The sequence below is a fragment of the Glycine max genome, chromosome 1, assembly GCF_000004515.6.
Source record: "Glycine max cultivar Williams 82 chromosome 1, Glycine_max_v4.0, whole genome shotgun sequence".
NCBI lineage: Eukaryota > Viridiplantae > Streptophyta > Magnoliopsida > Fabales > Fabaceae > Glycine > Glycine max.
This window is the reverse complement of record NC_016088.4, coordinates 5,662,988-5,687,585: the sequence shown is the minus strand read 5'-3', so window position 1 is coordinate 5,687,585 and position 24,598 is coordinate 5,662,988. Positions and strand designations below refer to the sequence as shown.

The 24,598-nt window shown below is 32.2% G+C and overlaps 3 protein-coding genes and 1 pseudogene across 3 annotated transcripts; 2 read left to right on the top strand and 2 right to left on the bottom strand.

The window, feature by feature from the left end:
• Positions 1-1,248: 1,248 nt before the first annotated feature.
• LOC102665401 ((R)-mandelonitrile lyase-like) lies at positions 1,249-3,348 on the top strand (annotated as a pseudogene).
• Positions 3,349-3,783: 435 nt separating this feature from the next.
• On the bottom strand, positions 3,784-8,133 carry LOC112997809 (transposon Tf2-1 polyprotein). Its single transcript, XM_026123893.1, has one exon. It carries the CDS (start codon positions 8,131-8,133, stop codon positions 3,784-3,786), a length of 4,350 nt encoding a protein of 1,449 aa, XP_025979678.1.
• Positions 8,134-13,786: 5,653 nt separating this feature from the next.
• LOC100783073 ((R)-mandelonitrile lyase-like) lies at positions 13,787-16,554 on the top strand. Its single transcript, XM_003517947.5, has 3 exons — positions 13,787-14,103; positions 14,321-14,971; positions 15,324-16,554. Exons 1-3 carry the CDS (start codon positions 13,917-13,919, stop codon positions 16,199-16,201), a joined length of 1,716 nt encoding a protein of 571 aa, XP_003517995.2. The 5' UTR covers positions 13,787-13,916; the 3' UTR covers positions 16,202-16,554.
• On the bottom strand, positions 16,524-17,657 carry LOC100819587 (E3 ubiquitin-protein ligase MPSR1). The gene has a single exon (XM_003517747.5). It carries the CDS (start codon positions 17,425-17,427, stop codon positions 16,738-16,740), a length of 690 nt encoding a protein of 229 aa, XP_003517795.1. The 5' UTR covers positions 17,428-17,657; the 3' UTR covers positions 16,524-16,737.
• Between the last annotated feature and the right edge of the window lie 6,941 nt (positions 17,658-24,598).

The window sequence follows — 24,598 nt, the reverse complement described above, 5'->3', positions numbered from 1 at the left end:
TCTTTCACAGAAAACAAAAGTGTGCTATATCTTTTCATTCTCTTCTCCCTTTGCCAAAAAGAATTCGCCAAGGACTAACCGCCTGAATTCTTTTTGTGTCTCTCTTCTCCCTTTTCCAAAAGAACGAAGGACTTACCGCCTAAATTCTTTTGTGTCTCCCTTCTCCCTTTTCAAAGAATTCAAAACGACACAGTCTGAGAATTCTTTTGATTCTTCTCTTTCCCTTAAACAAAAGATTTCAAAGGACTAACCGCCTAAGAACTTTGTCTTAACACATTGGAGGGTACATCCTTTGTGGTACAAGTAGAGGGTACATCTACTTGGGTTGTTGTAACTGAGAACAAGAGATGATACATCTCTTGTGGATCAGTTCAAGTGGAGGGTACATCCACTTGGTTGTTCAAAGAGAACAAGGGAGGGTACATCCCTTGTGGATCTTTGCTTGTAAAGGATTTTACAAGGTTGAAAAGAAATCTTAAAGACCGCAGGTCGCTTGGGGACTAGATGTAGGCACGGGTTGTTGCCGAACCAGTATAAATTCTTGTGTTTGTCTTCTTCTTCCCTACACTCTTTAATTTTCGTTGTGCACTTTAATTATCGCTTTTACTTTTGGTTAAGTTTCTATTTCTATTCTTTACTTTCTTAACATTATAGTAAAAGCCCAATTGAATCTAGTAACATTAAGAAGGATAAATTTTTAATTAGTAAAAGTTCATTAATAATTAATTCAACCCCCCCCCCCCCCCCTTCTTAATTATTCTGAGGTCACTTGATCCAACAATTCCTTTAATAGATGAGAAATTATAGGACCCTTGTATATATATATATATATACACACACAACACTATTTTATGAATAAAATACATCAGACTTATTCTTTAAACTTTTCTGTATTTATTATCCCTTTTACCACTAGCCAAGAAGAAACAAATGAAGTATGTATAGCCCACATTTTCGCAAATAAAGTCCGTTCTTCCTTTACTACTCACAAGTCAATATGCATTTGCTGATTGATTATTGCAATGCTACTATGGAACTTCCACAAATTAACCAAGTTCATAAGCTTCTTTTCATAGCATGTGTGTTGTTCTTCCTTGCAAGTTTGGGTTTGTCTTTCCCTTTTGAACTTCAAGGTAAGCCATGCAACTCTGGTTTCCTTTCTTATTGAGCTTTAAATAATGTTTTGATTGGTCTCAAGTCTCAACTAGCACTTAATTTCACTATGTAGGAAATAGTAGGCAATGGCACATGACTTCAAATGTTAAGGAAGTAGCAAGCAAGTCTTATGACTATATTATAATGGGGGGAGGCACATGTGGTTGTCCATTAACTGCTACACTGTCAGAGAAATTCTCTGTGCTACTCATAGAAAGAGGTGGTTCACTATATGGGAATCCATTGGTGATAGACAAGACGTACTATGGTTTTCCATTAATTAAGACAAATAAGTATATGTCAATGGCACAAAGTTTTACTTCACAGGATGGAGTTGGCAATGTCAGAGGAAGAGTTCTTGGAGGAGGTTCAACTATAAATAGGGGCATTTATAGTAGAGCAAGTGAGGAATTTGATAGAAAAGTTGCTTGGGACAAGAAGCTTGTCAAGGGAGCATATGAATGGGTGGAATCCAAGGTTGTCTTTCCTCCTTTTTATCTCTCCCAATGGCAATTTGTTGTTGAATTCAGCATTCTTGAAGCAGGAGTCTTACCATACAATGGCTTCAGCTTGGAACATATCAAGGGAACCAAATTTCTGGGAGTGTGTTTGATGAGTTTGGAAAGAGACACACCTCAGCTGACCTTCTAAATGCAAGGAACCCAAACAACCTCACAATCCTTCTGAATGCCACAGTCAAGAGTATCATCTTTCATCACAATAGTAAGTCAAACAAAAATAAGAATAAAGTAAAGAAGTAGAATGAATTGAGTTTCTGCCATATGCTAAAATCAACTTATGCACTTTTACTTTTATAGAAATTGTCATCTAACTTCTCCAAAAGTTGAGCTGCATAGGTTGATTTTAACTTACAAAAAGGTTCAATTTATTGTATCTTAGTTTAATTACTTATTTGATTCCTATAGTTATAATAACTTTGTTTGAGTCCCCATGGCCTGTACTTAAAAGTATTCCCTTTTAATCCCTGCAAATACCATTTTTAATCCCTTCTAGTTCTCGCCATAGGGACTAAATGGAATTAAAATGATATATGTAGGTAATAAAAGGGATTAAAATGGTGTGTAGTGACTAAAAAGGAATGTTTTTAAACATAGGGACTGAAAGAGAGAGTTTTGTAACTAAAGAAACCAAATGAGTAGTTAAACCTTTTATCTTTTTGTTCTCTTTTCTTTAAAATGTTTATAAAGGATTTTTTCACAAAAAAGACTAACACTAGGATTTTTTCAAACCCCAATTCAGTACTCACTTTGAATTTTGACCACTCAAATGTTGTAGGAAACAGGAATGAAACCAGAGCTAAGGGTATAAGGTTCATCTAGAGTCATGGCAACTTGGATGAAACACATGAAGCCTACATTAAACAAGTCAAGAATTCAAGTTCAAAGGGTGATGTTATATTGGCAACAGGTGCCTTAGGTAGCCCTCAACTTCTACTACTAAGTGGCATAGGGCCAAAATAACAGCTAAGAAGGTTCAACATTCAAGTAGTGCATGACATGAAAGGGGTTGGGCAAGGAATGCGATACAATCCTTGCATCAAAGTTTTTGTGGATTCTAAATGACAAAATAGGCTCCCTGATCCACCCCAAGTGGCTGGCATAACAGATGACTTCAAAATCATAGTTGAAGCAGGAATAGCTCCTGTAAGTTCCAACTCATCAAGGATTATAATTGCTGCCAAGATAGCAATGCCTACTTCAAAAGGAGTGCTAGAACTGAACAACACATACCCCAGGCTGAACCCTTCTGTAAGGTTCAACTATCTATCAAGTGAAAATGACATGAAAGAATGTGTGAAGATGATAAAATTGCTCAATCGAATCGCAAGATCAAAGTCCATTGCATTTTTCCTTGGTGAGTCATGGCAAGAAAAACTGATAGGTATTGGTGTTGATCTAAGAAACTTTTGCAAGAAAAATGTGAGAACATTCTATCATTATCATGGGGGTTGCACGATTGGATCGGTTGTGGATGAGCACTAAGGTTTATGGTATAAAGGGATTGAGGATATTGGATGGCTCAACTTTTTCAAAGTCACCAGGCACAAACCCAATGGCTACCCTTTTGATGCTAGGAAGGTACCAAGTACTCAAAATTCTAAGAGAAAGGAAAGCAAATTCTGGCTTACATTTCAAAGAGAACACAAAATAAGTTTCTTGATTGCTTGTTAAACCAAACCAGTATGTAAAAAGAATAAGGCGGACCTTACGAGCCAAATAGTGTGTATGTTGACGCAGAACGGAAGCGCTAGGTTAGCCAAACGCTAAACCTGATTAACAAAGACGAGTCGCAAGCACGAACTTGTCAAAATAGGATTTCGGAGTCCACCGAAAATTGAGATATAACTCGAATATTTTATTGAATGAAAAATAACTGCCTCTAAAGGCTACAATGATTTGGTTTAAATAGTAAGGGAAATAAAAAAATAACAAATCTAGAATAATAAAAATAGCAAATCTAGAATAATAAAAATAACAAATCTAAATCTAGAATAATAGAAATAACAAATCTAGAATAATAAAAATAGCAAATCTAGAATAATAAAAATAACAAATCTAAATCTAGAATAATAAAAATAGCAAATCTAGAATAATAAAAATAACAAATCTAAATAAACCCCCCTACATCAGTCTCCTCCACCTCAAAAGAACTCGACCCCGAGTTCTCATCTCGATAAAGGACTTCATCTGCATGGTACTCATATATATCTGCCACATTGAAAGTGTTAGAAATGTTCATTGATGCTGGAAGGGCCACGACATAAGCATTGTCATTGATCTTGCGAGTCACTTGGAACGGGCCATATTTGCGAGGCTGCAGCTTGCTGTAGGTACCAACTGGAAATCTTTCTTTTCGCAGAAACACCATCACTTCATCTCCCACATTGAACACTTTGACTCTTTGGCGTTTATCTGCCGCAATTTTGTTTTTCAATCCAGTAGCTTCCAATTTGGACTTGACAGAATCTTTCACAGCTATAATCTCTTCAGCCATATTTTCAGCAGCCACACTAAATCCAGGAGCCTTAGGCAGCTTAATCAAATCAACCACGTGCCTAGGAACAGAGGTGTAAACAAGTGAGAAAGGTGTTTTTCCAGTAGCAGAATGCATAGTGCTGTTATAAGCAAACTCAACTTGAGGCAAAGCCAAATCCCACTGCTTCGGTTTGTCACCACAAACACATCGAATCATATTTCCCAGAGTTCTGTTTGTGACCTCAGTTTGTCCATCAGTTTGGGGATGAGCTGTAGAACTCCTGTTCAGTGATGTATCAAATAACTTCCATAAGGTGATCCAGAAATGACTGAGGAATTTGGTGTCCCTGTCTGAAGTAATGGATTTTGGAACTCCGTGAAGATGCACAACCTCCCTGAAAAACAGTTTGGCTATGTTGGATGCATCAGCTGTCTTCTTACAAGCAATAAAATGGGACATCTTGGAGAATCGGTCTACAACCACAAACACGGAATCCACGCCTCGCTGGGTACGAGGTAGACCCAACACAAAATCCATAGCTAAATCCTGCCAAATGTCATCAGGAATGGGTAGAGGCATGTAAAGACCAGTATTTTGTGACTGGCCTTTAGAAACTTGGCAAGTATAGCACTTCTTGACTATGGTTCCAGCATCTTTTCGCAGGTGTGGCCAATAAAACCTTTCTTCCAGACTAGCAATGGTTTTATCTCTCCCCATATGCCCACTCAGACCACCACCATGTAGATCCCTAATTAATTTCTCCCTCAAGGACGAACATGGAATGCACAGTCGGTTTCCCTTAAAAAGAAACCCTTCACGAACATGAAAATCGTCACAAGGATGCTCACGGCATTTAGCCCATAATTCTTGGAACTCAGCATCATTCTCATACAACTCCTTCAGACATTCAAAGCCTACTACCTCCTGTGCTAAAGTGACAAGCAACGAATCCCTCCTACTCAAAGCATCAGCTACTTTGTTAAGGGCTCCAGATTTATGTTGAATGATAAAAGGGAACTTTTGCAGAAAACTAACCCACCGAGCATGCATCTTGTTGATCAGTTTCTGACTATGGAGAAATTTCAGAGCCTGGTGATCAGTGAATAAAATGAATTCTCTATGAATCAAGTAGTGCTCCCACTGGCGAAGAGCTCTAAAAACAGCATAAAATTCTTGATCATAAGTACTCCATTTTCGACGAGCTTCACTCAACTTTTCACTAAAGAAAGCAATTGGTTTCTTCTCCTGAGACAACACAGCCCCTATTCCAATTCCGCTAGCATCGCACTCAACTTGGAACACTTTATCAAAATCAGGAAGAGCTAAGACAGGTGCGGTACACAACTTTTCTTTAATCAAGGCAAAACTCTGCTCCTGCTCAAAACCCCAATTGTATTTTCCTTTCTTCAAACATTCAGTGATTGGTGCAGTGATAGTGCTGAAATCTCTAATAAATCTTCTGTAGAAAGTAGCCAGCCCATGAAAACTACGTACTTCAGTAACTGATGTAGGTGCAGGCCAGTCTCTGATAGCCCTCACTTTCTCTTCATCCACCTGAATTCCATCTTCACCAACTACAAACCCCAAGAAAAGTAATTTGTTGGTACTGAACGTGCACTTTTTCAGGTTAATGTACAGCTGATTCTCTTGTAACACTTGTAAAACTAGCCTCACATGTTCCAGGTGTTCTTCCTTGATCTTGCTATAAATCAGAATATCATCAAAATAAACCACCACAAAGGAACCAATAAAAGGACGCAGAACCTGATTCATCAATCTCATGAAGGTGCTAGGGGCGTTAGACAACCCAAAAGGCATCACCAACCACTCATAAAGTCCATCCTTACTCTTAAAAGCTGTCTTCCATTCATCTCCAGGTCTAATTCTTATCTGATGGTACCCACTTCGCAGATCTATCTTTGAGAACACCTTGGATCCTGCCAATTCATCAAGCATGTCTTCTAAACGGGGAATTGGAAAACGATACTTGATAGTGATCTTGTTGATGGCTCTGCTATCAACACACATCCTCCACTGATTTCCTTTCTTAGGCACCAAAAGGACTGGAACGGCACAAGGACTCATGCTTTCACGGATAAAGCCCTTTCTTAGTAAATCCTCAATTTGCTCCCTTAAAATCTCATTCTCCTTAGGACTCATGCGATAATGAGGAAGGTTTGGTAGGCTTGAACCTGGAATCAAATCAATCTGGTGCTGAATATCCCTCATGGGCGGTAAGTCATTTGGCAGCTCATATGCGATCAACTCGTTGAAATCCCTTAGAATTTCTAAGATTTCTCTTGGAATTGGGACCTCTTCTTTCACAGCGCTCATCACCCCTTTGAAAACAACTGGACAAAAACAATTAGCTTCTCTGACAGCCTTATCAAGTTTCCTCTCATCCTGAGTCATCACTAGGAAACTAGATTTCTTGTCTTTCGGATTCTTATCAAAATGTAGGATAGGAGCCATAGCAATTTTATGAGTGCCCCAAGTAAACATCATCACATTATCTCGTCCCCGGTAAGTAATATCATTATCAAACTGCCAAGGCCTACCAAGTAAAATATGACAAACATCCATATCAATAACATCACAAGATACCTCTTCTTTATAGTGTTTACCAATGGAGATGGGAACCCTGCAGGACAGCGTCACTCGTACCTGGGATCCCTTGCTGACCCAGCCAAGGGCATATGGCTTCTCATGAGGCTCTGCGGGCAACTTAAAATAATTCACCAATTTTTGTGACACTAAGTTCTCTGTGCTCCCATTATCTATTATGAGATCACATACTTTATTCTTGACAGAACAATGAGTCTTGAATAAGTTTTTGCGCTGTCCTTCTTCTTTAGTTGCTAGTAACATCCGCTGCAACACAAAATTCACCCTTTCATCAGATTCTTCTTCAGCAAATTCTACCTCTGCATATTCACCCTCATCAGGCTGCTCTGTCTCGTTATCATCGTCCCTTTCTCCCACCACAGCTGCAACTCTCCTTGATGGACAGACATTGGATCGATGACCTTTCCCATTACATCTAAAACAAGTATCCATAGTGGGTTTGACATATGGATTGTTTTGTTTTTGGGCCGGGGCTTTGCCTTGTGGTGCACTGCTAGCACTACAAGTTGCCTTATTACCAGGAGTAGAATCCCTGGCTGCTGCACTTTTCTCTTTGTCACCTGATGATTCAGTATTATTCTGGGGAGAAGACTTTCTGAAGGAGGAGAAATTTCTGGGCGATTTCTCCATCAATTCTGCCTTCAAAGCTAGGTTGGACGCTTCAGCAACGGTCCAAACGGTTTGCAAACCCATCTTCTCCTGCAAGGATCCTTTCAATCCACTTATATAACGAGCCACTTTCTGATTTTCTGATTCACCCAATTCATTACGTTCAGAAAAACGCAGAAATTCAGCGGTATACTCTGTCACTGATCGCTTGCCTTGAACACATTCAATATACATTTTATACAGAATTTGTTCATAATCTTCAGGTAAAAATCTCTCAAGCATCAATTGTTTCATCTTCCGCCAAGTTCGAATGGGATTCTTTCTCTGCCTCGTCCTCTGAACGACGAGTCTGTCCCACCAGACAGCGGCGGTACTTTTCAGCCTGATTGCCACCATCTTAACCTGCTTGTGCTCAGGGACGTCCATGACGTCGAAAAATCTGTCAACATCAATCTGCCAATCTAAAAATTCCTCTACTCCCATCGTTCCGTAAAACAATGGAATATCTGCTTTCACGCGGTAATCATGGTGATTGTCACGATCGTTTCTTTTTTCAGTCACGACCTCCTCCTCTTCTGAATCCGAATCATCAATCGTATGATTGTTTCCACGACCTCCTCCCCTGTTCAGATTGATTCTGTTGTTGTTGGATAACGTTGTTACCTGTGTTGTCAAAGTGGTGATGGCCGCGGTTAAAGCCGCTATGGCACCATCAAACTCTGTTTTCGTCACCGGTTGATCTCCCATCTGATCACTTCACGAAAGAACAGGGGAAACCTGCTCTGATGCCAACTGACGCAGAACGGAAGCGCTAGGTTAGCCAAACGCTAAACCTGATTAACAAAGACGAGTCGCAAGCACGAACTTGTCAAAATAGGATTTCGGAGTCCACCGAAAATTGAGATATAACTCGAATATTTTATTGAATGAAAAATAACTGCCTCTAAAGGCTACAATGATTTGGTTTAAATAGTAAGGGAAATAAAAAAATAACAAATCTAGAATAATAAAAATAGCAAATCTAGAATAATAAAAATAACAAATCTAAATCTAGAATAATAGAAATAACAAATCTAGAATAATAAAAATAACAAATCTAAATCTAGAATAATAAAAATAGCAAATCTAGAATAATAAAAATAACAAATCTAAATAAACCCCCCTACATCATATGTGTATCATGAAAATCACAATTCTACTTTTACAAATGTAAAGTTATTTCATTTCATTCCCTCTCATCCAATTCGTTTGATTAACTTTGAACCTGAAAATGAGATAACCTTCATGTATTTCTCCTTTGTGTTTTTTAGTCCTAAAATGGTATAAAATTCTGGCTTGTAACAGGCTATAAATGGCAATTCCGACAAAGATTGTGCTGCAATTATCAACATCACCATGCATTTTATTTATTACCACATTCTATCTCTAGTTGATGTTAGCAGGATTACAATCTTAATGTGGAAAATGACATATCAGTGCTGCTATGTTTGTTACTCGGTTAATTGTGACTTGCCTTCTGCGGCATTACTACAAATGGTGTGTGTGCAATAGAAGATTAAGGTGCAACAATTTGGTTAGGAAAGCAAAATGTCGAGGTGATTGGCAAGTGAAAATACAAACAGTCAAATGCAAGTGCACAAGGCTTGTTTTGTTTTTTGAATATCCATATGTTCTGTAATAAAAAAACATAGTTATGGTTATGTCATCTTATGTTTGGAGGGTTTATGTTTTTTTTTATAACAAATATTAGTTATTAATTGTTTGTTTTTTAGTTGGCAGTGAAATCGAACCCATGATCTTTTCTCATTTTATTTTTATTTTTATAATCATTTAACTAATCTTATATCTCCTTGGAGGGCTTATGTTGTGTCATGCATTCAGACAATTGGCTTTGGTTTGGTTGGGGATGGAACATTTTATGTATTTGTTGATATCTGTTAAGGTGGGAGGGGCAGTATAATAGAACAAATCAATTTTTAGGTGAATACATAAAATCTTATATAATTAAATTTATAGTTAATTTGTAACTAACTAAATTAATAACTAATTTATAATTAATTAAACTAATTTATATTTATAATAGTTCCAAGTTGCACTTCTTGTACTTGCTTGTAATTATCAATAATACTACTTTTGCCTTTTAAAAAAAACACCGTAGCCAGAAAATGAAAAACCTTCATGAACCTCTCCTGGTACTAAAAATGGTAGTGATTTGTTTTAATAATTTGTTATAATTATTAATCTTTTAGTTGCTGCAATTGGAACAATGATCTAGATTTTCCTAATTATCGTAATTAGGATAATGGTTTAGACTTTTTAATTATCTTAATTATTATGTGATCAATTAAAATTTATTATTTTCTTTTTTATAACAATATTAAATGTTTTGACGCGTACTTTTCATGTTCTTTTTATATTTTATTGGTTTCTAATTTCTAATTATTAGCTCTAAGGAATCCAAGACTGTGTATATGTAATATGTGGATTAAGAATATTAGAATGCTCTTCCATCCATTTTTTTAACCATTTATGCACGAATCAGTTGAGAAATGACAAAGCAAGATCCAACTAAACACCAAAATTACCTCCATATATAATACAAATAGAGTTCAGTATTTTTTAACCATTTAGCTTAAATCTACTTGTCCAATATTTGCAAATGATTTACAACGTGTAATATTTTTTTTTTATTCGTAGAAATTAAACTAATTAAATTAGTTGGCACATGACATGTAATGTCTATCCGTAGACGCCCTTGACTGCAACATGTAATGTTTATCCGTTAATTCTTATGTCCGTCTTTTATTTTCATTGTCTACTTAAATATGACAAAATCGTTGTAAAAAAATAAATAAAACTGTGATAAAGCGCATGTTTGTTTGTTTTTTATTTGTATCAATCGAAAACAAATATCTAATATCAAATATAAATCAATTTTTAATAACTCATGCATCCTCTTAAAGGTGCATATTTGATTTCACATTGAATAATTAATTTTGAGTCCATAATAAATTTTAGATAAATTTTTATATATTTGATTTCATGTTAGAGAAAAATCAAAAATTAATTTTGTGTTTTAGAATTGATTTTGAATCAAAATAATTCCATACTTGAATTTACTTCTTAACTTGTTTTAATAATAAAAATATCTAAACATAAATCAATATTTGTTTTAACATGCAAAATTTTATCTATATATGAGTTGTTTTTAAACTTGAAAAACTAAAATTAAATTAACTTTTTTTGCTGGATTGAAAGTTATTAAATAAAGATTAAAATGATGTGAATTTTGAATCAATAACACATAACCAAGCATGAATAGAGAAAAATATTTAAGAGAGTTAAAAGTGAACAACTTGGAATATATAAAATCACAATTTCTTTTCTAGTAAAATAAATAAACTCTATAAATATAATTTGAAAAAGAATTGAGAAAGAAAATTAGAGTTCAAACTTATCCTTCTTCAAAGTTTGTCTGTGCAAAGAAATATGATAAAACAAATATAAACATGAATCCTATTTCTTTTTTACCATATTTTGTTCTTATCTTTCTCTTCTTTTTCCTTTTTTTTTCTGACGGATCTCTCTTCTTTTTCTATTTTACTGTTTATCACATTTGTTACTCTCTTGTTTTTTCCTTTTATATTTTTTTTATTTCTTTCTTCTCCCCACTCCTTACAACTCAAAATGAGGTGTACAAATATCCTTATTCAATATTATATTAGGTCTGTTGAGAACTTGAAATAACGTTGAAAGAAGTTAAATTGAGTTTTTTTATACAAAAAGTTAAATTGGGTTAACTATAAGTCAAATTATTACATTTCAAATATTACTGCCTTGATAAGAGACGAACTAATACATTTAAAAATTAAAAATTAAAAATTCAGTAATCAATATAAATTATGAGGGCAAGTAACGATAAATCTTCTTCTAATTAAACCTTTCGGTTCTAACGTAGTTTATTTGCTTTTGACTAGATTAAAGAAGTGAATTTGACGAGAGTTCATAAACTAGTCCAGACACCGCCTAATTACAATATATTATAAATTAAACTAATAACTAATACATTTATAATATACAAATTCTAGGGTAAGAAGTCATTATATCATTGACATCAATATACTATTATGTGTCACATCAATTTATTTGCTTACGTGTCAGTGTCCAATATTGTTAACCTCTTATTACATCTTTCCTCTACTAATAATTTGTTCTACAAAATTCATTTCTCATTGTCAATTTAGACCTAAATGTGGTATCATTCTTCACACAAGTTTCATGGGTTTTTTGAGGTTGTGTTCTCGGATTATAGAGTTGAATACTCTGAAACATCATTACAAATGATACCTATTAAAAAAATTATTTTTAATTTTGACAGGCGTTGACCTTACAATGATACAACAATCACGTCTAAAATCGATCTACTTGACAGAGAACTGAAGCAGTGAAGTGAAGGAAAAGCAGTCATGAATTTCAACAGGTTTCTAACTTGTGTAATGATAGACATAATTCCAGTTGTGATTCAGATAAAACTCAAGTTATAAATTCATATGTGCTTAATTAGTGGATATATACCTATCTAGTTTAGTTTATCATCATTCGGGAGTTATTTAGTTCAGTTTAAATTCTTCATTATCTCTCAACAATTTGTCTCCATTTTATAAAATATGTCTCAATTTTTTATTTTCTAATATTTATATTTGATAACATTTTATTTATGAAGACAAAGGGGCAGGAGTTTTCATTACTTCAGGGGCAATGTGAATCAAATCCTCCTTTGCAGTGGGAACAAGTACACAATAGTGAAGGTTTATTGCTATTAAGGCATAGGATTTATTAGTCTAATTGCAGGGGAAATACAGGGGCTTATGTATTTTCTTTGCACATCATATATTTTCTGATTTTGACAGATGACATGATTTCCACGTAAACTCTGTGGTTACCAGATTTTGGCAATCCTTGTGCTTCGTCTGGTTACAAATTATTCTTCTTTTATAGTATTCAATAACATTCACATACTATTCATTATTTTTTTCAAAAACTGATATTTAATTTATTGAATCTCTTAATATATAACTGCTAATTAAATGCAATTAAAAATTAATCATTAATATATAACTGCTAATTAAATGCAATTAAAAATTATAATTACAAACTCTAACGTTATCGTGTTTTATTAAAATTTGAAACTATTGCTATTCGGTACAAATTTTCTAACATTACAATTATCATATTTAATAGAAACTTTAGCTTCATCATCTTTTTTCTTTAATTTATAAAACCATAGACATATATTTAAATTAATTTAAATCATTATGAAATTAAAATAAATTTTAAATTGCTTTAAAATATACCTAACTTTAAAAGACCCATCTAAAATATACCTAAACCTACCAATATACTTCAAATATAAAATTTAATAAAATAACACATCCATCACTGGAAGCAATAAAATTGTATTTTTTTGTAGAATTAAAATTTTATATTTTTATTTTTATATTAATATTTTATTTTACCATTTAATTTTTTGTGTTTTCATTTTACCGAATTAATTTTAGGTATTTTGAAACTAATTTCCAAACATTTGATCTTAAAATACGTGAATTAAGATATGCAGGAAATTATTAATTTCAAAATAATTAAATTTTATTATTTTAAAATATAGTGTATTACATTTTCCACAAACTAATTATATATTTATTCAAATAATAATTTTACACATCATCAACTTATATTTCTTTCCAAAATAAAAAATAATATAAAGCATCACATTTTCGTATCTTCCATTTTTTTAATGAAGAGTCCCCCACTTACTCCTATGGATCCATCTCTTTATCTTATTCAATTATTCATAGTCAACAAAAGAATACACATATGGTGGTATGCGAAGCAAGTGACACCCCTTTCCAACCCTCACTTTTTTCTTCCAAGCATAGCCCGTGGATCACGGGCCACAGTCACCAAATTTCCACCATAACAATTTCTTGACGGGTACCCATTGATATAATTTATTATACATTCTTAAGGCCCTACTTAAAATGTTAATAAGTGATGTCTAAACCCAGATCATCAATTATGTCTACATGCATAATTATTGTTATAACACAGATCATAGATTATTCCATTTTGAACCCATTTTTACCTACATGCAATTATGCCAAAAGCTACATACATTGTAATAATTTTGACATTTTTTAGCGTATAAAAGTCTCCCTGGCCATGCTATGAAAGTTAAGGATTTAAGAAATTACTTAGACAGATTGAATGGAATCATTAGCCTTGATCTCCAAAAAATTGTGTGGACTTCATTCACACGAAATATACTTTAACAACCTACAGATTTAGTATTTTTTATATGTCACAATCACCTATGAAATTCAAGGTTAGCCAAAAACATCATGCCCCTAACAGACAACGGTTGTCGCCACCAAAGGAAGAAGGAATGATTAGTTACACCATGCGCATTTTTTATATATATTTTATGCTATGCAAACTTTAATCAATTGGTGTCACCAGCCAAGAGAAAGCAAATGATTTGTATAGCCCACATTTTGGCAAATAAAATCATGCTCTTCCTCTACTACTCACAAGTCAATGCATTAGCTGATTGCAATATGGAACTCCCACAAATTAACCAAGTTCATAAGCTTCTTCTCACGGCATTTGTGTTTTTCTTTCTTGCATGTTTGGGTTTGTCTTTCCCTTTAGAGCCTCCAGGTAAGTTATATGACTGTGCTTTCCTTATTGAGCTTGACAAATATATCAAAAACTTTGATTTTTAACAGTGGTAAATGGTGTCATGTATCACATGTATCCGTGGGATAAAACTTTGTTGATCCATGTATCCGTGGGATAAAGCTTTGTTGCTGTTGTTTGTTTGTATTGAGCTTGAAACAATGTTTTGATTCAACCAGCACTTAATTTCACTATGTAGGCAATAATAGGCAATGGCACATGACTTCAGATGTTAAGGAAGTAGCAGGCAAGTCTTATGACTATATTATAGTGGGGGGAGGCACATGTGGTTGTCCATTAGCTGCTACACTATCAGAGAAATTCTCTGTGCTACTCATAGAAAGAGGTGGTTCACCATATGGGAATCCCTTGGTGATAGATAGGAGGTACTATGGTTTTCCATTGATTAAGACTGACAAATACATGTCAGTGGCACAAAGTTTCACTTCAGAGGATGGAATTGGCAATGTGAGAGGAAGAGTTCTTGGAGGATCATCAGCTATAAATGGAGGGTTTTATAGTAGAGCAAGTGAGGAATTTGTATGCAAAGCTGGTTGGGACAAGGAGCTAGTCAAAGAAGCTTATGAATGGGTGGAATCAAAGGTTGTCTTTCCTCCTTTTTATCTTTCACCATGGCAATCTGTTGCTGAATTCAGCATTCTTGAAGCAGGAGTTTTACCATACAATGGCTTCAGCTTGGAACATATCAAGGGAACCAAGATTTCTGGAAGTGTGTTTGATGAATTTGGAAAGAGGCACACCTCAGCTGACCTTCTGAATGCAGGGAACCCAAAGAACCTCACAGTCCTTCTAAATGCCACAGTCAAGAGTATCATCTTTCATCACAGTAGTAAGTGAAACAAAAAATAATAATAATAAAGCTTTTTAATAACTAGCTATAATATGTGGTTAAAATTTTGATTGGATTCACTTTTTTCATGAGTGCTTATAGGAAAAAAAATAGAACACATTAAATTTCTTCTATCGGTATGTACTTCAGCTTCCATAGACACTCTCGTAGCTTTTCCAATAGCTGATACATAAATCGATTCTGGATTTGAGAAAAAAATTCAATTCATTTTACATTCCTATTTTCTTCTATGAATATTTATAAAAAACATTATCTGAATAGTGCTTAACTAGTTTTTTTCAATCACCAATTCAGTATTCAATCCTGAATTTTGACCACTCAACTGCTGCAGGTTACAGGAATGAAACTAGAGCTAAGGGTATAAGGTTCATCCAGAGTAATGGCACCTTGGATGAAACCTATGAAGCATACATAAACAAAGCCAAGAATTCAAGTTCAAGGGGTGATGTCATTTTGGCAGCAGGTGCATTAGGTAGTCCCCAACTTATGATGCTAAGTGGCATAGGGCCAAAAGAACAGCTGAGAAGGTTCAACATATCAATAGTACGTGAAATGAAAGGGGTTGGGCAAGGAATGCAAGACAACCCTTGCATAGCAGTTTTGGTGGATTCTAAGCCACAGAATAGGCTCCCTGATCCACCCCAAATTGCTGGCATAACAGATGACTTCAAAATCATAGTTGAAGCATCAATATTTCCCCTAAGTTCCAACTCATCAAGGGTTAATGTTGCCGCCAAGATAGCAATGCCTACTTCCAAAGGGGTGCTTGAACTGAACAACACAGACCCCAGGCTGAACCCTTCTGTGAGGTTCAACTATCTAGCAAGTGAAGATGACATGGAAGAATGCGTCAAGATGACAAAACTACTTGAGAGAATTGCAAGGTCAAAATCTATTGCATTTTTCCTAGGCGAGTCAAAGCAAGAAAAACTGACATCAACTGACGTTGATCTAAGAAACTTCTGCAAGAAAAATGTGAGAACAATCTATCACTATCATGGGGGTTGCACGGTTGGATCAGTGGTTGATGAGCAAAACAAGGTTTATGGAATAAAGGGATTGAGAATATTGGATGGCTCAACTTTTTCAGAGTCACCAGGCACAAACCCAATGGCCACCATTCTGATGCTAGGAAGGTACCAAGGACTCCAGATTCTAAGGGAAAGGAAAGCAGATTCTGGCTTAAATGCCAAAGAGCAGACAAAATGAGTTTCGTGATTACCTTTTTTACCAACCAGTGTGTAAAAAGAATAAGGCAGCGCTTAGGAAACCTAACAGTGTGTACCATGAAAATCACAATTCTACTTTAACAATGTAAAGTTATTTCATTACCTCTCATCCAAATCATTGGATTAACTTTGACCAGAAAATAAGAGAAACCTTCATGAACCTCTCATCTTTCCTTTCAGTCCTAAAATGGTATAAATCTCTGACTTCAACAGGTTTAAATTGCAATTCCAGTAAACATTGTGTTACAATTATCAACAACAATGCAACCATACTTGTAAATTGAAACGAAAAATGGAATATATGAGAAAAAAAAATCATCATTTTATTTATCATCACAAGATGTAATAACAATTTTGTGCATTTTTGCCTGTACGTATTTTCCAGTCCTCCCCAACGCGAAAACCAACAACACTATACCCCAAGAAGGTTTTCAAAAACAGTCCACGATCGCAATTTTTAAGAAACCACAATTCAAAACCTTGCTCTACCGAAAATCAAATATCTTCTCTAACAGACTAACTCTCCTCAGCAGCACCTCCATGAGTTGATGAAGAATCATCATCATTTGAATCACCAGCAACAGCTTGAGCTTGATCAAGATCTTGGCCTCTCCTACTACTCCTATTAAAAGGAAAACTAACCCAAACTTCACCACCACCACCACTTCTCCTCTCTCCCACTTCCTCTTCCCTCTTCTTCCCCCAATCAATCTCCTCCACAGGCATCTCATACCTACACACAGGACAAGACCCATGCATCCCCAACCACTTCTCAATGCAATTGACATGAAACCTATGCTTACAAGGCATCTCCTTTGCCACCCCACCAACCCCAAACTCCTCCAAACAAACTACACACTCCAAATCCTCATTATCTTCTCCAATTTCCACACTTGGCAAGGCCTCAATGGACTCCTTAGAAGCCGGTGGTCGACCACCTTTCCCGTTGGCGAGTTCGCGAAACAGAGCTTCGAGGCTCAAACCGCCGTCGATCACCACCATGCCCTGAGTCAAGGGGTTCACCAAGATTATTCTTTGACGCAGTGAACCTTCTGTGTGAGCAGTTTCGTGATCTGGGTCGTCGCTATCTCGTCCTGAGGTGGCGTCAGAGAAGCCGAAGATGAAGGGCAGAAACAGAGACATGTTTCTCTCGAAGCGTTCGAAAACAGAGGAAATAATATTTAACACCTCTGTCTCTGAAGCCATTAGTTTCGATTCAGAACGCTGAGAATGAGAGAAGAAAACTTTTGCTTGAGAGAGAAGAAAAGTGGGAAATAATTGAGGAATAATTGTGAGAAGGGAATGAAAAAGAAGGTGGAATGGGGAGTGAATATATGATACTGAGAGAATGTTGTGGAAGGATCTGGAACATTGTGTTGGTTGTTGTGTCGCTGTGCTGTGTTATGTTATGTGTCTGCCTATGAGGTGACCGGCCATGTTTATCTTCACAATTCAATCACTATCTTGTTTTATTCATTAAACTCGAGGTATTTAAGGCAACAATCTGATACCTATGTGCATATCATTGGTATTGTAGGGTGGAGCTTTAGGGGTTATGATGATGATGATGATATCATTCTAATACTCATGATTTTTTTTTATCGCCCATGGGGTTTTTTATACTGATTTTTTAAGGAATGTATTTAGATCCCTCTAATCTTTTTTACTTTTATTAATTTAGGATAAGAATTAAGTGTATATTCTGTTTATAAGAATTAAATGTGTTTTATACTAATCAAACATTTTTCTTATAAGACAAAAATAACTTAGTTACGAAAATTTTCCTTCTATTTTGTATATTTCATCAAATTAATTTTTTTATTTTTTTATTTACTTTCTTCTTATATTTCAAAATTCAATATTTTAATATTTTATATTGTAGAAAGGACTAAAATCATGATTGACATATTCCTTTACCACTATATCTACATGATCACTTGAATATTTTGTGTAAAATATAGTATTAATATAAATTTTACAAAAATAGTTTAAAATTTAAATTTTATTTTTTTTTAATTTATTATATTTTTATAATCTTATATATTATCTTTTAAATTATAATATATGAGATTAAATTCTATTTTCTCATAAATTAGAATATGTATACTTATATAAATTTTATTTTTATTTTATATATTATATTTTTATAACCTTATGTATTTTTATCACATTATTCAAAAATTATCTTATACAATAAAGATATAATATTAATTTTATCTTTAATGTATATTTTTTATATAAATTATAATTTCATAAAATGATAATATTTTATTATCTTTTAAAATATTTATATATGTGATTTTATGACATTTTTTTTTTTAGGTATATTAAGATACTCTTTTATTTAATATAATAGTATTTTTATTTATATTTAACTTTATTTAATTAAGTACCTAATTTTTTAAAAGAATTAAATTATATAGTAAAGATATATAATTAAATAAAATGACAGTATTTTGATTTTTTAAAATATTTATGTATGTCATTTATTGACATTATTTTTTTATTTATATTACAATAAATAATATAAATATCTTAATATAGATAAAAAAATATTTTCACTAAATCACAAACATTATTTTAAAAGATAAATATAATATATAAAAATAAAACTTATATAAATATATATATTCTAACTTAGGTGAAAATAGAATTTAATCTTATACATTATATTTTAAAAGATAATATATGATTATAAAAATATAATAAATTAAAAAAAATAAAAATTTTAACTATTTTTATATAAAATTTATATTAATATTATATTTTACACCAAACATTTAAATGAAGTATAGTGATAAAGAAATGTGTTTCTTACCTCAAGAACTATTGTTAAAGTTCTTATCTTTTGAAGAAAATATTGGTCTAGTCTAGTTAACCTTATTTTGAAAGATAATGAATTAAAAAATAGGGAAAGCTATTTGGTGAAATAGGGGGACAGTTTTTTAATTAAGTAAAAAAAATGAATAATTTGGATAAATTTTCATCTTGAAATCTCATTATTATCTTTTTTGTTTATAAAGGAAATATCATTATTATCTTTATTAGAAGATTTGTGAAATGATTTTATATCATTAGTGTTTAGTACGATGATTTTGATAGTTTAATTAATTTATAACTTAATTCATTAAAATATAAAAATTAAGGTATAATTACTTAGATACGTTTAAGTGTTGTTCTATAATTTATATTATAATGAAATTTAGATACAATTTCCTTCAATGTTGTTTGTACTGTTCTCTAATTAGAATTACAGTTTCACTTTCACTTCAATAACCTATATAATCATTTGATACAAACTTTTATTATACAGATTATTAAAATAAAACTTCAATTTTAAGTAGAGAACAAAACAAACAATACCACAATGAAATTGTATCTATTTTTTTTTTCTTAAAATTATAGTCTCATATCAACAACTTGTACAAAAAAATAAAATATTTTTATTACATAAATTATTAAAGTGAAATTTTAATTTTATTTAGAGAACAACAAAACTAAAATTACCTAAAAATTGAATTTCGTGTTATAAAAACTAAAGTTGGATTCAAATAGCATCTAATTATGTTTGGACAAAATTTAAGAATGTACTTTTAAAATTTTCAGTGCACATTCTCAATTTCCAATGCATAAAATTCGGGGTGTTCCAAGATTAGTTTTGATTGATTTTGATCAAATTTAGGATTCAATCAAATTAAATTTGATCTTTGATTTGGTTCGATTTTTACAATTTTTTTTTAACCCAACTCAACATATTCATAGTTTGGTTCGGTTTGAACCAATGGATTATCCATTTAAATTTGATTTTTTTTCTTAGAACTACTATTTTATATCATGATTCCATCTAAATATCTAATACAATTAACACAATATTACCAAATATTTGAAAGTAGTAAAATTGATTCATTTAATACTATCAACTTAATATTCTAAAATAGACTAATATAAATTAAAACAAAATATTTTTCAACAAGATTTATTATAATAGTCTAAATCACAACTATTTTCTACAAAATAATTTCTTACAATAAGCTTTGTTGCAACTAGATTTGTTGAAACAAATGAACAAAATATAATTCATTAATATTATAAACATGACAGAAAAAATAAATATGTAAAAAAAGAAACAAATAACAATGTATCTGAAAATAATACCTTAAGAAGTTCCAACACTTGCAATTTCAACACTTGGAGTCTCAATATTAGGAGTATTTAAAGTCAAACTAAATAACTATAAAAAATTTGATCGGTTTGATTCAATTTTGATCGATTCGGTTTGGGTTTGACCCAAATACATAAATCACCAAACCCAAATATTTCAATACTTATTTAGCAATTTCATATTTGTATAGACTTTGAGATTTTGATCCTATATCTAGATATTCTATATTTTAACTCTTACATTAGCATTTTTTATAGTTTTGAATACTACAAAATTGAAACTAATGATATAAAATCATTAAAATTTGCCTAGCAACTGTTAAATTGCCTGAAATTTTTTTTCCTACCCATATCAATCAAAAATAAAAATGCTTGTCATATATTATACTTTCATTCTTTTCTTATACTTTCCTTTTTACTTCTCCTTTTTCTTCTTTATTTCTCTTCCCTCTTTTCTCCCTTCTTTTTCTTATAAATAAATTTCTAAATCAACTAATGAAAAACACTTAATAAAAGTTTAAAATATTCAATGAAATGTTTGTTAAACACAAGATAAGGAACTAGCTAAAAGTTTAGGGTACTTGTCAAGGCTGAGAATGTGTCCAGAGTGAACTGAAAAAAAAAAAATACCCTTGTAAACATTTTAATTTTATCTTTTTTTGCATTTTTTTTGGCAAAATCATTAATAACTTGCACTACAAGAAATTTGCTAATTAGTGAAAAAAATTAGCGTATTTCAACATAGTCCATTGCTACAACTCTATCACTAATTTGCATGGAAATCGTAGGGTCACCCGATTCCCCTGGCCTAGTTAAAAAAATAATATGACAACGAAGCTATCCATCGCAAAACCCTCGCTAAAGTCAATATAAAAGTAGTGAACACAAAATTCATAATTAGTGAGACATATTTGCCACGATATTCCCTCTTTGAGTTGTGAATGAAATATTTGTCACAAATCCATCACTAAATGCATTGCAAAAAGAGAATTCAACATAGTGAGTCACAAATCATTCACCACTTTGTGAAGGATATTGTCCCTCGCAAATCTCCCGCAAATGTTAAAATAGCTTTTAAAATTTTGAAACGCATGTTTCCCCTCACTAATCCCTCATCATTTAGCCGCTATTTAATTTTGTGAAAAATTAAAGATTTTGTAGTTAGATCATATCATAATTTAGTAATGCAATTGAAATTATGAAAAAATAAATAAAAGAATGATATAAAAAAGTTGTCATGTGTAAATATATTTATATTATTATATTTGATATAATAAAAAAGACACTTAATTAATAATATTATAAAAATTGTTTTTTGAAATAAAAATTAATTTAGAAAAAAATATAATCTATAAAAAATTATTTATAATTTGATAAAAAAGAAGTTTCTATAGATGTTTATCTATTAGTTGAACATTTAAAAGTAAAGCGTTTTCTTAAAAATAATTGTTGATTAATTAGTTAATCATTGTTTTTTAAATTATTATTAATTAATATATGTGTACAAATACACATACAGAGGGTGACACTAGGGATGTCAACGGGGCAGGACGGGAGCAGGGAGTACTTTCCCGTCCCCCAACTACCCCATCCTCGATCCCTACTGCAAGGAATTTTTTTCTCCCGTCCCCCATCCTTGTGGGTCCCTGTAGTCCTCGTGGGGTCCCGAATTTTTTAAAAAATTATTAATTTTAAATTATAATATAAATAAATTAAAAAAAACTTTAAAAGTCTCACCAACATAATATTCAAATTTAAATAATTCATATACTGTTAAACTCAAATAAACAAACATGGACAATTAATTTAATTTGAAATAATACAAATATAATGTTCAATAATAATACAAATAGTTTAAACTACCAATATTTTTTTTTGTAATATTTTGAACAACCAGCAAGTCTCAAGTTCTCCAATTCAGCAACCAACAAGTCTAAAGTCATTCAATTCAGCAACCAGAGCAAGTCAACAACCCTCTAATGTTGCAAATCAATAAACTAATAATATTTTAGTATATATCCATTACCTCACTATCATCAATGAGAAACTAAATATGAACTTTTGTTGTCAATGTATCGCACTCATCATTCTGTTGTAAGTAACAATTTACAGCAGAAAAAGACAAGAAGAAACAAACAAGAAAACAACTGAGCCCTAAATTATATATTGTCAATTATGGACCACCGACGTAACTTGTAATATCATCCATGTCCATTAATTCACAAAAAAAAAATGATCTTTCAAAGAAATAAAGAAAGTCTTGATAATCAAAACTTGAAAGCAAACTTGGGTTTGAACTTAAAACTTAAATCCGATCAACCAACTAGCCAAAGAAAATATAAGATAAAAACTTTAAACTGTAAAATGTAATTCCGAAATGATCGAGCAAAACCATGGGTAAAAAACAATGAAGGCGATGTGTAACAAACAAATCCATTGGCAGGAAGAAAGTAGCTAGCACTTACACTCTGAGGTGATTGGCGGCGAGTGGTGACGAGATTGGGTGGTGATGGTGCGGTCTGGGAAGAAGTGAACGTGTGGTGCGGTCTAGGGCGAGAAGTGAAGTGAACGAGTTATTTGAGGATCTGTGCTTTGAGGAGGATTGAATTGTTACTTGTTAGGATTTCTTAAAATATAAGGATAATTTTATAACTTTCTCAGACCGAGAACCCACGAGACGGGGGAATGATCCGTGTTCCCGTCCGTGTCATGCTCGTGAGAAAATATTTATCCCCATCTCTGTTCCCGCATGGAAAAATATCTCTGTCTGTAGGGTTTCAAACAAAACAATCCTCGTAGAAATTCATGTTTATGGTCCAAATTGACACCCCTAGGTAACATTGAACTTTTTGTCCTTTTGCTTTCTTCCCATTCTGTTTCCTTAATTATTTACTTGCCTTTAATAACAAATTCAACCAAATCTTGACCCATCTACCATTGTTTGACCCTAAGACAATGGGAACACCGTAGACATTAAGATAGAGGAAAGAGAAACAAAAGAAAACTTAAGTAACTTTTTCACTAAAATTTGTTACATTTAAGGATGAGAACTTTTCCATGGTGGAAGACTTAGTAGCTTTCTCACTAGAACACGTCATATTTTATGACATTAAGTTAATTTGAAGTAGAGAATTTTATTGGATTAGAATTTATTCAAATTAAAAGTTTGTAATGAACATTTTAATTAAAGGTTGTTGTTCACAGGGAAAAAGGCACTTGGAGGGGGGCCCTGATTTTTTTTAAGTTAAAAATCCTTAGTATACATATTCAGGTCATTAATTTTAGAGTAAATAAAATAAATATTTGTATAATAAACAAGTAAATAATTTATGTATTGATGGTGTACATAAATTAAAAACTATTTATTATTAACTATATTAATGGAGAAAGCTCAGAAATACTATATAAAGAATTGATAACTCTAATTTTGAGACATACCAACAAATATTCTTCCTTGTAAAAAACAAATGTTCTCTTTTCCTAATATCATTGTTATTCTCATTATTTTTTTGTTATTTTTCTCATCTTATATTTGATTAATTATACCAAAATTTGCTTTCAAAATAGTTTTTTTTGTCACGTTATTCTTTTATTTTACAATAATTTGAGGAAAATTTTCTTGGAGAATAACGGATACGCACACGCAGGGGCACACACGCACATATATATATATATATATATATATATATATATTAATTTAGTGGACCTTTTATAATAAATTTTTCATTTACACATAAAAAATAGCTTTTATCAATAATAAAACTACATTATATCACAATATTAATTATTTATCACAAATTTAAAATATAACTTTTGTGTACACAAATATTATTTTATATCAAATTTAATTTACATTAAATTAATTTAAAATATAAAATATTATTTGATATTTATCCTATAAAATAATTGAAAAAAAATATTGTAGATAAAAGTATATAAAATTATATATGTGATTTGATCCAGATTATCTACATGTTTTGATCCAGATAATATATAGAAATAAAAATAAATTGTGCATTTTATATAATATGATTATTAATCTATGTAATACACAAATACATAATGTGTATATTTTTTTATCAGTATAATGTGTATAAAAGAGCAGAGTAAGATTAAATTAATTTATTGGTTGTTTAATTTAATTTTTAGATTTGATTTGATTTTTTAATTTTTTGGGATTTAATTTTAAAAATTAAATAAAAAATAAAGGAATAAA